The 13,882-nt window shown below is 40.0% G+C and overlaps 1 protein-coding gene across 1 annotated transcript in view; it reads right to left on the minus strand.

Moving 5' to 3' along the window:
* Positions 1-13,882, minus strand: part of Tprg1 (tumor protein p63 regulated 1) — a 113,664-nt gene that overhangs the window by 5,770 nt on the left and 94,012 nt on the right. The window contains exon 4 of the mRNA XM_052158817.1: positions 3,812-3,965. Within this exon, the coding sequence (XP_052014777.1) occupies positions 3,812-3,965 (154 nt within the window). The remainder of the gene's footprint in view (positions 1-3,811; positions 3,966-13,882) is intronic.

Here is a 13,882-nt window from a genome sequence, read left to right on the forward strand (position 1 = left end):
AAGTGGGCAGGTAAGAAGAACTTCTAGAAAGAAACCTTTTGAGCCAAATGTTTGCTTGATGTGGAAGTGACCTACATCTGCTGTGATAATACCATGAAGTTACATCTCATTTTAGAAACAAGATTAGGTGGCAACGTTTAGAGAAATGTATAAACTTGAATGTGAATACCTATGTGTATTAATACTTCCCTGTTAAGTACCTTCCTAAGCAATTAGGCAGTTACTCAACTCATGTCATGTCACCTGAGCTGAATTCTCTCTCCAGTTCAACATTCTCTATAGCAGTTCAGACCTAAAATTCTACCTGCCTGTCTATTCTACTGATATTTCAAACATAACAGCTCATAAGCTAAATTAAGTCCTCCCACTCATGATTATCTCTATTCAGAGTTAGTATAACAGCCCTCTAACAACCCAGTAACTACCTCAACCTATCTTCTCTACCATTTTCTATATCATATCAGTCATGTACTTTTTATTAACTCCCTGCTGAGTAATTCCAAATTTTCTCACTTCACACTTTTACTCCTAACATCTTGGTCTCTAATTTTTAAGATTTCTAATGATTATCTAAGTCATTATATATTCATATTAGAGGAATCTATAAGATTACACACCAGCAGAACTACTCTTTTTCTGTGAACTTTGTATACACCTTTATCTACCTCCAGTCTTTTTCACTAGAATCAAACTTCTGTTTTAGTGCATTGGTTTTTCACATTTAAATCTCTATTTACCTACCTTTTCTGTTAAATACTTATAATCATATTGTTCAAATATTATCTCATTTATGTTTCTGTCCTTAGGAACAATTCTAGCAGTAGTCTGCAAAGAAATTATTTGGTGAACAAAGCGATTCTAAGTGAAGTGCTCTAGGAAAGGATGAGTTTGAATAGATCTTTAATAATAGGTTGTTTCATTAGCTTGTAAGTTATTTGAACATTTTGATGACATGTAACTCAACTTCACAGTTTCTTATCCCTGCGTGTGACATAGTGTTTGTGAAATTGACGTGAACTGCTTCCTGAGTTTGATTTAGCATTTCTGCCATTTGTCTCTTCTTCCTATTTTATTAATAAGAGAAATTGAAAAAATCTTAATCCTTTAAAAATCTCATGTTATATGAAAATATTCACATAAGCACAATTCAAGATTCAAGAAGCCCTCTTCAAATCTCCTCTCCTCCATTAGTTTAGAAAAGCCTTACTCAAACTCAATCCTGGAAAATGCCATGATTACATACAATGTTATGACGTAAACCAACAACAAAAAGAACCTAAGACTCAGAGACCAAAGACTTAACATTCTATATGGAGAGTGTTTGCTTTCCCAGAGGCCTTCATTTGGAAGGTTCTTTGAGTAAGAATTGGCTTTAAAAAATGAAAGTCCCAGGCTGATGCTAGGAAGAAACAAGAGACCTTGAATATGGATGGACTAATAGTTTAAAAAGAAATGATCTTGCAGTTATCTCCCTGGCCATGCTCTAAACTTGTTCCTCCAGACTGTAACCTACACAATGACCCCTTGGTCATTGTCCACTCTCATCCCTTGAATAAACCTCTTACTCTGCTCTGTAAGGAATTCTCCCTATCTATACACTCACATAGAGAAAGGGGAACCTTAAGATCAACACATTTAACAGAGCCATTTAATAATATGATTGACTAAAAAAAAAAAAACCCAAACAAGTAATATTCATAATATTCATATAACCATGAATATGCTTCATATTCATACACACACACATGTGCATGCATGTGCACACACACAAACATGCACATGCATGCACATAGATATGTATGCACACACACACACACACACACACACACACACACACACACACACACGGAGCTCTAGTACTTACACAAGGCTCTAATCTTCCAACTACACTCATGAGTGCTTAGGCAATGATTCAAATTCCCTTTAATATTTTACCTTTCATGTTCTTTGAACAACTATTAAAAGTATCACCAGGGTACCACATTTCTCTGTAGCTCATAGAACATACTCCTAAATCATTCATTATAAACTTCTTCCAGCAAAGGAGACTCAGAATAGTTAAGTGCCTACTGCAGCAAGTCCAAGGAATAAGAGAAGACTTGTCCCAGGGTGTGACACATTTAAAAATGCTCGGTATTTATATTAGCTAATAAGAAAATTCAGCTATTAATACAAAAATGTATCATTTTCATTACTAAATATAGTTTTTCTTTAAAATAAAAGGACATTCCCTTCAGAAAATTCATCATTGTGCTTTTTAGTCTGGATTAATAAGCATCTTAATAAATGTCTCTTCCATCGCTACTCATAATAACAATGAAAACCAGGAGTTTGGGTAGGGTATGAACTGGAGAAGACAGAGGATATGATGGAAGCATGTGTGTTTCTCAAAAGGACTCCTGAACAAAGGGTGATCTGGCACCCTGAAGTTGGGCACTTTAGTAAGAAACTCTCCCTCACCTCTTGACTCCTTCAGTGAGTCTGTTCTTAGAGCAAGCAGGGTGGGCAAGTGGGGGAGTGGGGGGTGGTTGGAAGCTTTAAGGTGCTGGTCTTGGTTTTCACTTTGTTTTGTTTTCTGGGCTGTAAGTGGTGAAGAGTCAACCTGGGAGCTGATGTTGATGCTTTGCCTGTGGGATTTCGAAACTGATATCATATGAAGGGTGGCAACATGATCCCTGAACTAATTCAGTATGGGCAGCAGTAGGAGCCAGGGTCAGCCCTGAAACCATGAACCTCTGAGGACACCTGCATGAGTCCCAAGAGGACCACTGTTTTTCCCTGGGAGCAGAAAGAATCAAAGCTAATTTCTCTCTGCATTAGTGGGAATTAAGATCCCATCTAGCTTTGAATCACAGACATGGAGCCTCAAAGGATTGTAGTAAGGTACTTAGCAATTTATTTATTTATACCACGCAAACTGACCTGAATAAATGTGTAAATTAATGGAAGAATTCTAATGTGCCATTGACAGGATTTACCAACAACCAAGTTTCGAATTTATACTAAACGAGTAATAGTATTTTAAAGTAAAAGACAGACATCAAGCTAAACATTTAAAAAGAACAGAAAGATGACAAATTCTCCATCTATAAGTACACACTCATAAGTGTATTTGGTTTTGTGAAAATAGCTTGATATTTCACTGAACCTTCAACCCCAGCTGTTTTACTTTCTAACTGTCTAGAATGTCCCTGAACTTATGCCATCTGGAAACAATCAGGGAATAGTCCGAGGGACTGTCCCTGACACGGAAGAGCTCAGAATCTGAAAGAAGAACAGTTGAAGGCAGAGCAAGGACCACAGATGTCTGAGTTCTGTTAACGTTGCTATTTATTTGAATGGTAACAGTCCAGTGAGGTCAGAGAAAGGGTAGAGTCTACCACATTCACTCTAGACATGAGACCACCAAGCCCATCCCACGGAAAGAAATGCCCTCCTATGGTATGACCACAGAGCCAGTATGACATACGTCACACTATTCCATATTTCTTCCTAGAATATGCCAATTACAATGTTCCTGTATAGAGAAAAATCACTTACCAACCTCTTGCAATAAATACAGTCAAGTTAAACATAAGAGCTGTATTTTTTATAATCTATTAAAAGAAAATACCAAGAGGGAAGGGGCACATTGTGGTCTCATAAATATATAAATGGTTTCACTGAAGAAGCTATACTCTTTACATGTCTAAAGGGGCATCAAACTTTTATTTGAACTTCAGGTTGCATCTGAATAATTTTTAAGACATATTATGTTCTAGAAGCACACAGCTTTGCCGACAGAACTAACATGTGACAAGGTGCCACTTACCTTACAGATCTCAAGGAACTTCTCACTGGTCTGTTTCATTGGATGCTCAGTGAAGGTAGCATAGGGAACCTCAGTGGACCACGGGTTCCAACGAGACAATAGAGACCACCTGTCAGTGCTCCCCCAGAAAATCCTTAGGCCTTCTCCTGGTCTCCTAAGCAGATGAGATTTTTATTAGATTGAAGATTTATTTCTCTTAGATAAATCAGCAAGGCAAACATGGCAATGAACTATGACCCTCCAGGGACTGTGACTCTCCTCTTAGCCTATTTCACCTGAGGTAAGCGGTTTACTTTAAACCAAACTAATAAGGAATGTCAGAGGTAAAATGATGAACTTGCTTTCAAGCTTAGTAGGTGCTAAAGGCTGTTGAGAATCCACATGGATTCTCACTCTCGGGTCAGAGGCCATAGCTGGAAAGATACTGGTCTCATGCTGATGTTCTGATGAGAGGAAATAAGGAGGAAGTGTCAAACAATGGATCATGGGAGAATCCCTGTGAGATAGGAGATGACATGAGGAGAAGCCATCATTTAATCTTTTTAGACATTATTATTTTGAAATTTTATGTGCATTGGTGTTTTGTCTGTATGTATGTGTGAGTGTGTTGGTTCCTCTGGAACTGGAGTTACAGACAGTTGTGAGCTACCATGTGAGTGCTGAGAATTGAACCCAGGTCCTCTGGAAGAGTAGCCACTGCTCTTAACCACTGAGCCATCTCCCCAGGCTCAGAACCAATCATTTAAACAGAGTAGTAAGCAGAAGGAATAAGTGACTGAGAAAGAACAAATGTGGGCAGAAATCTATGACCTTCTATGACCTTTGAGAAAGAAGAGGACAATTCAAAATCCTCACTTTCCTAAGTCAGTGTCTCCTCCCTCTCTTGTATCTCCTGGTTCTCTGCTTGCACAAAGTCGATCTGATGAAGCTGCAGCAAAGATCACACCCACCAAGAGATTCTGCCTGCTTCTACCCCTTACCTTGTCCTGGATCCTAAGGTGTAGAAGAAAGCTATTGTCTAATATAACCTAGTCATCCATTGACTCCAAATGCAAAGCAAGGGAAATTCAAACGGAAATAGTAAGTCATGGTAGAAGAAGAGTGTGGATACACTGAAAAGAACTCTCAAGTCCATAGCATCTTCTTGATGTGCTTATCAGAATTTAGGGTTTGTATTTTCAGCCAGCTCAAGATGCAGAGAGGTGCCTGGAGGTAATTTACGCCAAGCCTAGGTGCCCTGCATTCAACAAGCTTTAGAAACATGTTGGCTGTAATTCTAAGCCGCCCCATGAAGCGTCCCATTCGTCTCATTTCTTCTAGAAATTCAATCCTGGGATTTTGTGATTGAAAACCCAGAGCTTAATTGTGGTGCCTTCACAAAGCTGTCACTTCCTGTATTAAGGAAGGATTCCTTCAGGAATATCAAGTGTTTTCTGAATGTTTATCCATACGGAGGTGCGTGTCAACAGTCTCTTGCACACACTCACACAGTCCCACCCTCTCAACAACTGATCTCAAACTGGGTCCTACAAAAGGAAAGAAAGAAAGGAACCTGGCACAACTTACTGCCCAGTTCTCAGGTATTTAGTGATTGTATTTGAAAGCTGAAACTCAACATTTCTTGTATATAATCCCTTGCCCAAAAAAAGTATAAGAGAAAGAAAAAAGAAAGAAAAGGAAGGAAGGAAGGAAGGAAGGAAGGAAGGAAGGAAGGAAGGAAGGAAGGAAGGAAGGAAGGAAGGAAGCAAGGAAGCAAGGAAGCAAGGAAGAAGGAAGGGAGGGAGGGAGGGTAGGGAGAAAGGAAGGAAGGAAGGGAGGAAGGAAGGAGGGAGGGAGGGAGGGGAAGGGAAGGAAGGTAGGAAGAAAGGAAGGAAGGAAGGAAGGAAAGAAAGAAAGGAAGAAAGAAAGTAAAAATCTGAAGCAAGCCTCTGAACTTTCCTTTCAAATCTACCTTCCCAGGTGCTGCACTGACCCTTGTTAAACCCTGTGTTTTTCTCATTTTTTTTTCTGCCCAGGCAATAAATCTCAAGCTTTATAAATACATGCTTGCTGGTTTATGGAGTATTCTGGCTTGAGCCAATTAAAACAACTTGCACAATAGAACTATTTACTGCTTTATATGTCAACTTAGGCACCAAGTACAATTTTGTTTATCCAAAAGGGATGAATAAAATCTATCAAGATAGATTCCCCTAATAAGCCCACTTTTCCTTTTATTCAAGGAAGGCTTAAATGAAAGCCAAACCTAAAATTCAAGAAGTGTAAGTTAAATATCTTATCATCCTTACCATGGTCATGACATTTTTCAGAACATTAGAATCTGTTATGAAACTGGGAAGTAAATATAAAATTAAGTATCCCCTCCAATGGTAGCATTTAAAGTGAGGCATTCTGGGCTCCAGATCTGGGAGGAGTTGGTAAGGACTGTGATGGGGGTGCATTGTATGAGATTTCCAAATAATTAATAAAAATACTACATTGAAGGAAAAATGTTTGTGGTATCCTTCTCTTCTGTTAAACATCATTCACCATTCTGGTGACAATACATACTTTTATGCCCAGAAATATTTAATGCAACAGTAACTTATGTTCACCAAATAAAAATGCTAATTAAAAAACAGAGAATGAGGCCTAACATGGTATCAAGGGCCTTCTGTCAGTCAGGATTTTGAGGCTTAATAAAGTAGGGTTATGGACAAATCAGGTTTCCCTTTCTGAAACTTTTTGTGAATTGGAATCTGATTTATTTCTCGTTCTGAATCTTCTGAATGTGTTTGTACATACAATAAAAATTATATGACCTCCACTACCATTCTTTAGTCTTTTAGAGTTCGTGACATTTAGTTATGTCAGTAACTGGGAGACATATAGATGCCTGATCATAACACATGCATCAGGTAGCTCCTAAGCAGCTGGAACTGCAGCTGCAAGGACCCTGAAGCCCTCCTCCATCACCCTGTTCCCCACTACACATACATACTTACATGCACTCAGATAAAAATGTAAATAATAAAATCTTTTAAAAAATCATGAAAAAGATTTGCATGCTGTATGACATTATCCAATTAACATATATCCAAAGCATGATATATAATTTACATTTTTTTATTTTATTTAATTGTGATCGTAATGTGTCTTAAACAAACTTGAGAGACATAAATGTAACTATAGAAAACAAAGGACAGACTTCATCAGGTCATCCAGTCAAGAACTGCTAGCGAATTAGAACAAATAGAAGGAAGAAAGCTTCAGCACATAGTAAGTCACAGAAGGTTTTTTGCTTATCAAAGCCATCAATCCCTTTCTTCTACAGGATTTTGCCCCCTGAACCCTTTCTATGTGCTCTGGCTGCTTTTCAAGTCCTGGTCTAATCCAGTGGTTCTCAAGCTGCGACACTTTAATACACTTCTTCATGTTGTGGTGATCCCCCAACCATAATTTTTTTCTTGGTCGCAACTTTATAATTGTAATTTTACTTATTGTTATAAATTGTAACATAAATATCTGCTACTCAGGATATCTGATACAGGACCCCTGTAAAAGGGTCGTTCGACCTCCAAAGGTGTCAGAACCCACAGGCTGAGAACCACTGGCTTAGTGTCTATCATTCCCTCCACTTAAGTTCTTTGAACTGAACTCTGAGTGGAAAGGGTTTTCAATTCTGATTTCTTCAAATGAAAGGAATGAACCTCCCGAACTAGCTTTTCTACTAGGATAAGTGAATCTCTTCAGTTTGCTCAGAAGTGGTCACCTAACCCATCCAACATGCCCTGTCATCAGTGCCATCATTTACTTAAACAGACCCTGTTCATGCAGTTGTATCCAGTGAGGGACACAGATCCCATGTTCCAGAAGCAAATCAGATGATCACTGAGCCTGCTTGGCCACCATTTGATCTTTCCAGACCAACACAAGCACACATATAAAAACCTTGAAGAAGTGAAAGATTCTCCTTGTGACGTTGTTTGTTTCTGTGTTCTAGCCTCTGCCTTTGCCTCCATTTCCATAGTTCTGAAAGCAAGGAAGGAGATGTGCTATTTGCTCCTGGCAAACTTCAATGTCTTACAGAAAGAGGCCAAGGCAGAGCAACACCTTCATGAGAGAGCAAGTCTCTCTGGGAGAGTTTATTGGAAAGTCTGTGAGGGTCAATTAGAATCCTAGACTTTGTAAGTTAGAAAGAACTTTCCAAGATGTTTTCCATATTGTCTCCCTTTCTATCTCCTTCTTCCTCCCTCTTTCCCTCTCGCTCTCTATCTCCTTCCCTCCCTCCCTCCTCTCTCTGTCTCTCTGTCTCTCTATCTCTCTGTCTCTGTCTCTGTCTCTGCCTCTCTCCCTCTCTCTCTCTCTCTCTCTCTCTCTCTCTCTCTCTCTCTCTCTCACACACACACACACACACACACACACACACACACACACACGCTAAGAACTAGAATTTTCAAAAGGCCTCAGCTCTTTTTAGAGCCATGTTAATTATCTGCTTTACCCAGTGACTCACATTTCTAAAATACAGTTATTGGCAGTGTAGAAAGCCGAGGCAATTACTATTTTCAACCACCACAGCAAACTGGGTTTACCTTCTATAGCAACAAAGCAAGGGCACGCTGAAGGAGTGAGTTTATAATGAAGAAATTATGCACACAAGACCAGAGGACTATGTACAGGAAGAAGTGTGTTTTAAGCACACAAAGTAACTCCAAGTTGAATGGAAACATGGATTCCTTTTAATCACATCCTTTATAAGGCAGGATAGAGTCTTTTTAGGAAGGCCTCCTCTCCCTCTTCCTGAACTAAGATATATGCTCTATCCTTGGCCTTCTCTGAGTTAAAATTTATTCATTCCCTGAATTTATTTTTCTTGTGGGAGAAGCCATGCATTGTTTTGTGTAGGACAGCACAGCCAACGTCCTGACTTCTGCTCCCCTAGCTTTAAAGAGTCCTCTAGGCCTCCCAAGAGTCTCTGCTAAGGCCTGAGCCAAAGACTGCTCCCCAGAATGAGAAATAGCAGCTTCCATTATTACCTCGTCAGCTGCCCCTCCTTTCCACTCATCTCAAATCTCAAAGCTGCACCACAGAATTAAAAACATAGCTTGAGGCACTGAATGGAGATTTATGAGGAAGCACAGATATTAACTCTTACTCTAAACGCAGGGCGTGTGCTTGTAAGTACTGGTGAGCAAACACAGGGAGGCCACAGGAGGGGTGGGGGCAGGACAGAGCAGCTCCGAATGGCACGGCTTATTTTCTTCCTGTCTCCTTTCTCCTACCTCACAGCTTTCATTGTTGAAAGGCTGATCTTCTGGACCACTGAAATGTTAGTCCCTTGCTTATTTAATCTGGACAAAAGCAGGGGCCGAGTTGGCATCGTGGTGGGTATTCACGGCTCCCTTGTTCATTGAATGACCTCAGATGAAATATTTTCCATGACAAGAACCCAAAAGACGCTGGCAAGGAGTCAGACAATGAGATCTGCAGAATGTGTTTACATTCTCTCAGTGTCCCTAGGCTGTTCCAAGCCCATAGGCAGGTGCTGTCTTTATCTGCTCTCTTTGCTCACCTGGCTCCCTCCCAGAAGTTTCCAGAGCCTTGGGCTCTGTGAGATTAACCATTTACTGGCATGGGCACCCAAGAAACTCCATAGGTATGTTACAGGAGGGAAAAGTAAGCCACAAAGTCAGAAGTACTGCAGCCTTCATAAGCAGTCTTGGAGACTTTGTGGTTCCATGTAGAACTTTCCAGAACCCCAGTACCCTGATAGATAGCTACCTTACTTGATGAGTTGAACAGGTAACTTCACTCCAGGTATCCAACTCTGAAACCACAGAGATAATGATAGATTATCTCTCGGGGTTTTGTTCTCTGTTTTCCTTCAGAAAAAGGACCAGTGCTCAAAGACCACATTTTGTATTGCATCCACTAAACTAGATAGACATCAATGAAAATGGGACTTGCTGAGACCTGACCTGAAGGTGGTCTTTAACTTCAGGCATACAGACCTCAAGGTATTAAATCAAAGGCACAAACCAAATAAACTGAGAGTGAATTGTTACAAAAAGGCTCGCTGAGTGGGTTGTGGGTATCCCACACTGAGGGGCCTTAAGACCCATACAAAGTATCTGCCTTGGAAGAACTATCTGACCAGTCAAGTCCACAGTGGAGGGGAAGAAGACTAAATCCCCCACCAAGGATTTACCCCAAGTTTTTATGATTCATAGTGTTAAAATGTACATGTGAATGAGATTGTCAAATTACACCAGTATTGCAATTCTACATTTTAGGATAATAAGCTTCTTAGACTGGCAATCAGCTAAACAAGGATTCAGGCTCACAATAATAGTCTTTGTGGCTTGGAGCTGGGTACTCCTCTGAGTCACCATTTCTCTTCTTATAAGATAATAGTAACTCTACATTAGATCATCTCTGGGGGAATTCTAGTGTCCAGCACGTCTGTCCCACCAGGGCCAAAGGATCCCGTACATTTGCATTCTGTTTAAATGACATGGAACTGTACTTTTTTTAAAATTCAGAACTTATGAGGGTAGATATTTTAGAAGGAAGTTATTCTAAAAATCATCCACTAATTGTCTTAGATTATGTAAAAAAATAACTAATTTTTCAATGCCTTAATAAAAGTTGTCCCAGTCCCCACATGTTTTGGCCAAGAAAGAATTTACTATTTATCACTTATGCCCCATTCCTCTTAGCTCCTGATTGCTACAGCAACAGAGACTGGACTCTATAAGGCTCCCCTGATTATACTTAAAGCTCATAGGATCTGCATGCTCTCTAGCACGTCCCTCTATGAAAGTAGCCGCCAACTGCCAGGTGAAATGATTTGTCCAGAGTCTAGGCAATGCTCAACTGCTAAGTCCATTGGTTTCATGTCCTACCACCATCCCACTGCTGTTTCCTATGGTTATCAACACGTGACTCCTGTCTGTCATTTCTCTTCTTCTATCTTGATTTTTTAAAAACTACTAAGAGGGAACCTAGTCACTATTACTATTGGTCACAGGCAAATGATTAAATAAAAATAACACTCTTCTCAGGCCATTTTCTCTAATGGAAATACATGTTTCACAGGGAAAAGCTTAGTTTCTCTGGTGTCATTTAAGTGGAGAGCTAATCCAGCTGACAGTGATGCTAACAGATAAAACTTAGGATTCTTTTAGAGTTGAGCATTTACATGGCCTATTTGGCATCTGTATCTGTCATGCAGGCATTAAAAATGATGCCTGGGATTAGAGATATCTTGGAGGGTAAAGTGCTTCAAGCTGAAACCATGAAGCCCTGGCTTTGGCTTCCCCAGAATCCACCGAAAAAGCTGAGTGTGGCCACATGGACCCGTAATCATAGAGCCATAGGCACAGAGTCAGGAAGACCCCTGGAGCTTTTTGACCATCTACTCTTCCCAAATCAGCAAGCTCCAGGTTCATTGGAAGACTGACTCAAAAAGTAAGGTGAAATGTGAGAAAATCAGGCAACTGATACCAGTCTCTGGCTTTCACATGCTTGAGCAACACGAGAACCATCCATAAACACGTCTCCTGTATACACCACAGAGACAGACAGACAGACAGACACACACACACACACATACCTTTCTACTGATGGGACTTGTCACTTTTAGAGTCATATTCTGGAAAACTCTGATACTGTCGTTCTCTGGGCAACAAGCCTGGTGTTCTGTAATGTTTTTGAGTGTTATTCCCATAATATGTAACTATTACTTTAAGTAGAAATTCATATTTGCCAACCTATTTTTCATAAGAAGAAGGGAGATTTCTCTGGATTATATTGTAATGTGAACTGAGAGAAAGGAGCAAGCTTGAGAATGCAGTGTATGAAAGAAGGCTCCAATTGTTAACTACGTGTTTACCGGTCACAAGTTCATACCAAATCCTAGGCAAGTACTTTGAAAGTTGCATAGCTCCCAAGAAACCCATACTAGGCTTCAGAAAAGAGGCGGCCTCTTATATGGTGGTTGACAGACAGACAGAAAACCGGAGAAAGTGAATTTTAAAATATAACATGAAGTTAATTGAAGATAAAGGAACCCAAGAAAACTATATAAGAAAAAAATGCACCATAAGCTATGATTTGTGCCTTTGTGTAACAATATTTATTTCTAGTTAGGGTACTTTTGAACAAACTGTTGGAAGGGAGCAGGCCAGAAGAACTCTAGAAGTCTGTAGAAGTTGTGATGGGAAGTTAGTGGTGGTGTTGAGCAAGACAATGAATTGTCTAATGAAGCCTAATGTTAACATGGAAGCCTCAGTGGGGAGTGGTTTAATTAACTGAGGAAACTTGTCTCTGGCTGCCAAGCTCCCAGCTCTAGAACGAAGAGGCATTGTGTTCACAGAGGTGAGTGGGAAACACTACAAGGCCAGATGTCCTCCTTGGTCGTCAGCCATGAGTGGGGCTGAGCACTTCCATCTGTCAGCCTCCTACTGCGTGTCATCAAGAAGGTAAAGGGGAAGGAGACAAAGCATCGCATCAAAGTTTGGGTGGTAGCAGTGGTGATGGAGACAGTAAGAAATGAAGGACTAGCTGCTAAAAGATACATAACAAGTCAAGTAGCAGGCTTTCTATTTTAAAGAAGGATAGTGATAACTTTTCTCTAAGGTACACTGTAAGAGTTAAACTAGGAAGTTTTGAGCTACATTTGCTGCAGGACAGACAATCAATGTTTGCTAGTTAGACTGGGTTGTGGAGAACACAAAACACTTTTACATACTTAATCCCACTGTCCCTTGTAAATTTGCTATTACTTCTAAGAGATCATATTAAACATGTAAGACACAGAGCCAATTTTTCTGAGCTAAGGTGGCAGTCACTTGTGAACACTGCAAGTGCTAGCTAACTAGGGGACACTTGAGGGAGAGGTTATCTATTCCTAGCAAAGTCTGGAGCTGGACTGTATCTGAAGTAGTGGTAAATCAAGGCCACTTGCAGCAATCCATAGTCAGTATGGGCAATTCTAGTCATTCTAAACTGGAAAGCAAGCTTGCCTGGCCATAGCATCTTCTTGCTAGTCCACTGCCCTGGCATTGAACCTGAAGCACAGAAAATAGTTTCAAAAAAGTACTAGAAAGGTAGCACTCTTGATGGAACTAGGGCATTATTATTTTTTTTTCTTCATTCAAAAAGTGTGGCTCCAAAGGATTTACATTTGTTAAGTGTGGTGACAATAACATACCCGTTTAAGAAACAGGTATCATCATAAGGCAAAGACTCTCAGGCAAGGGTCTAACACCATCTTTAAATCTTAGGAAAGCAGGTTCCGAGCCTCTGTTCTACACATAATGAAACTGAGGCCCAAAGTCTTCCAGCAGCAACTGCAGGAACTGATACCAGAATTAAATTTGATAGTTCCTAATAATCCAGTGCTCTCCTGTGGCCAACAAGACCATGGAGAATGGAACCACGCATCCTGGGAGTTCACCTCCACACCCAGGCAGATAAAAATCAGTGGCCTGATAGTTCTAGTCTTACTGGTAGCCATTCTTCTCTTGAACCCAACTTAGCTTCTGCCTTTTAAAAGGTACTAGAGTTTTGATTTGTTGTTATTTATTTGTTTTACCACCAAATGTTAAAACTTTTGATTCAACTAGGGCATTTTTTTCTCATTCACTCTTACTCCATGGGGCCTATATTGTTCTAGTGCGGAAATAATAACTTTTGTTTTTTAAGGGATAAGCATCGCGTGGAGGCAAAGACTGAAACTGGCTCAGAACCATGCAGTTGCCGATGAGCTTCTGAAATGACCTTTTGGGCCTGAAGTTCAAGACATTTGAGTGCAGTTCAGTCATATATTCCCAATATCCAATACCATGGCTCCTCAGAGCTGCAACCAAATGCTTTAGCTTGCTGATGCCATCTTACAGTAATTATGAGCATTTCAATAACACTTCACCAACATATGACAAGGTTATCTTATTATGTAACCAAATGAACTCAGGACTTTTCAGAAATAGCTGCTGTACCAATGTCATGCCCACTGTTCCCATGGTCCCGTCGTCTTTTTTTTTTTTTTTTTTTTGTATTGAAAATGTTCATTTGCATTTCAAATGT

The sequence above is a fragment of the Apodemus sylvaticus genome, chromosome 15, assembly GCF_947179515.1.
Source record: "Apodemus sylvaticus chromosome 15, mApoSyl1.1, whole genome shotgun sequence".
NCBI lineage: Eukaryota > Metazoa > Chordata > Mammalia > Rodentia > Muridae > Apodemus > Apodemus sylvaticus.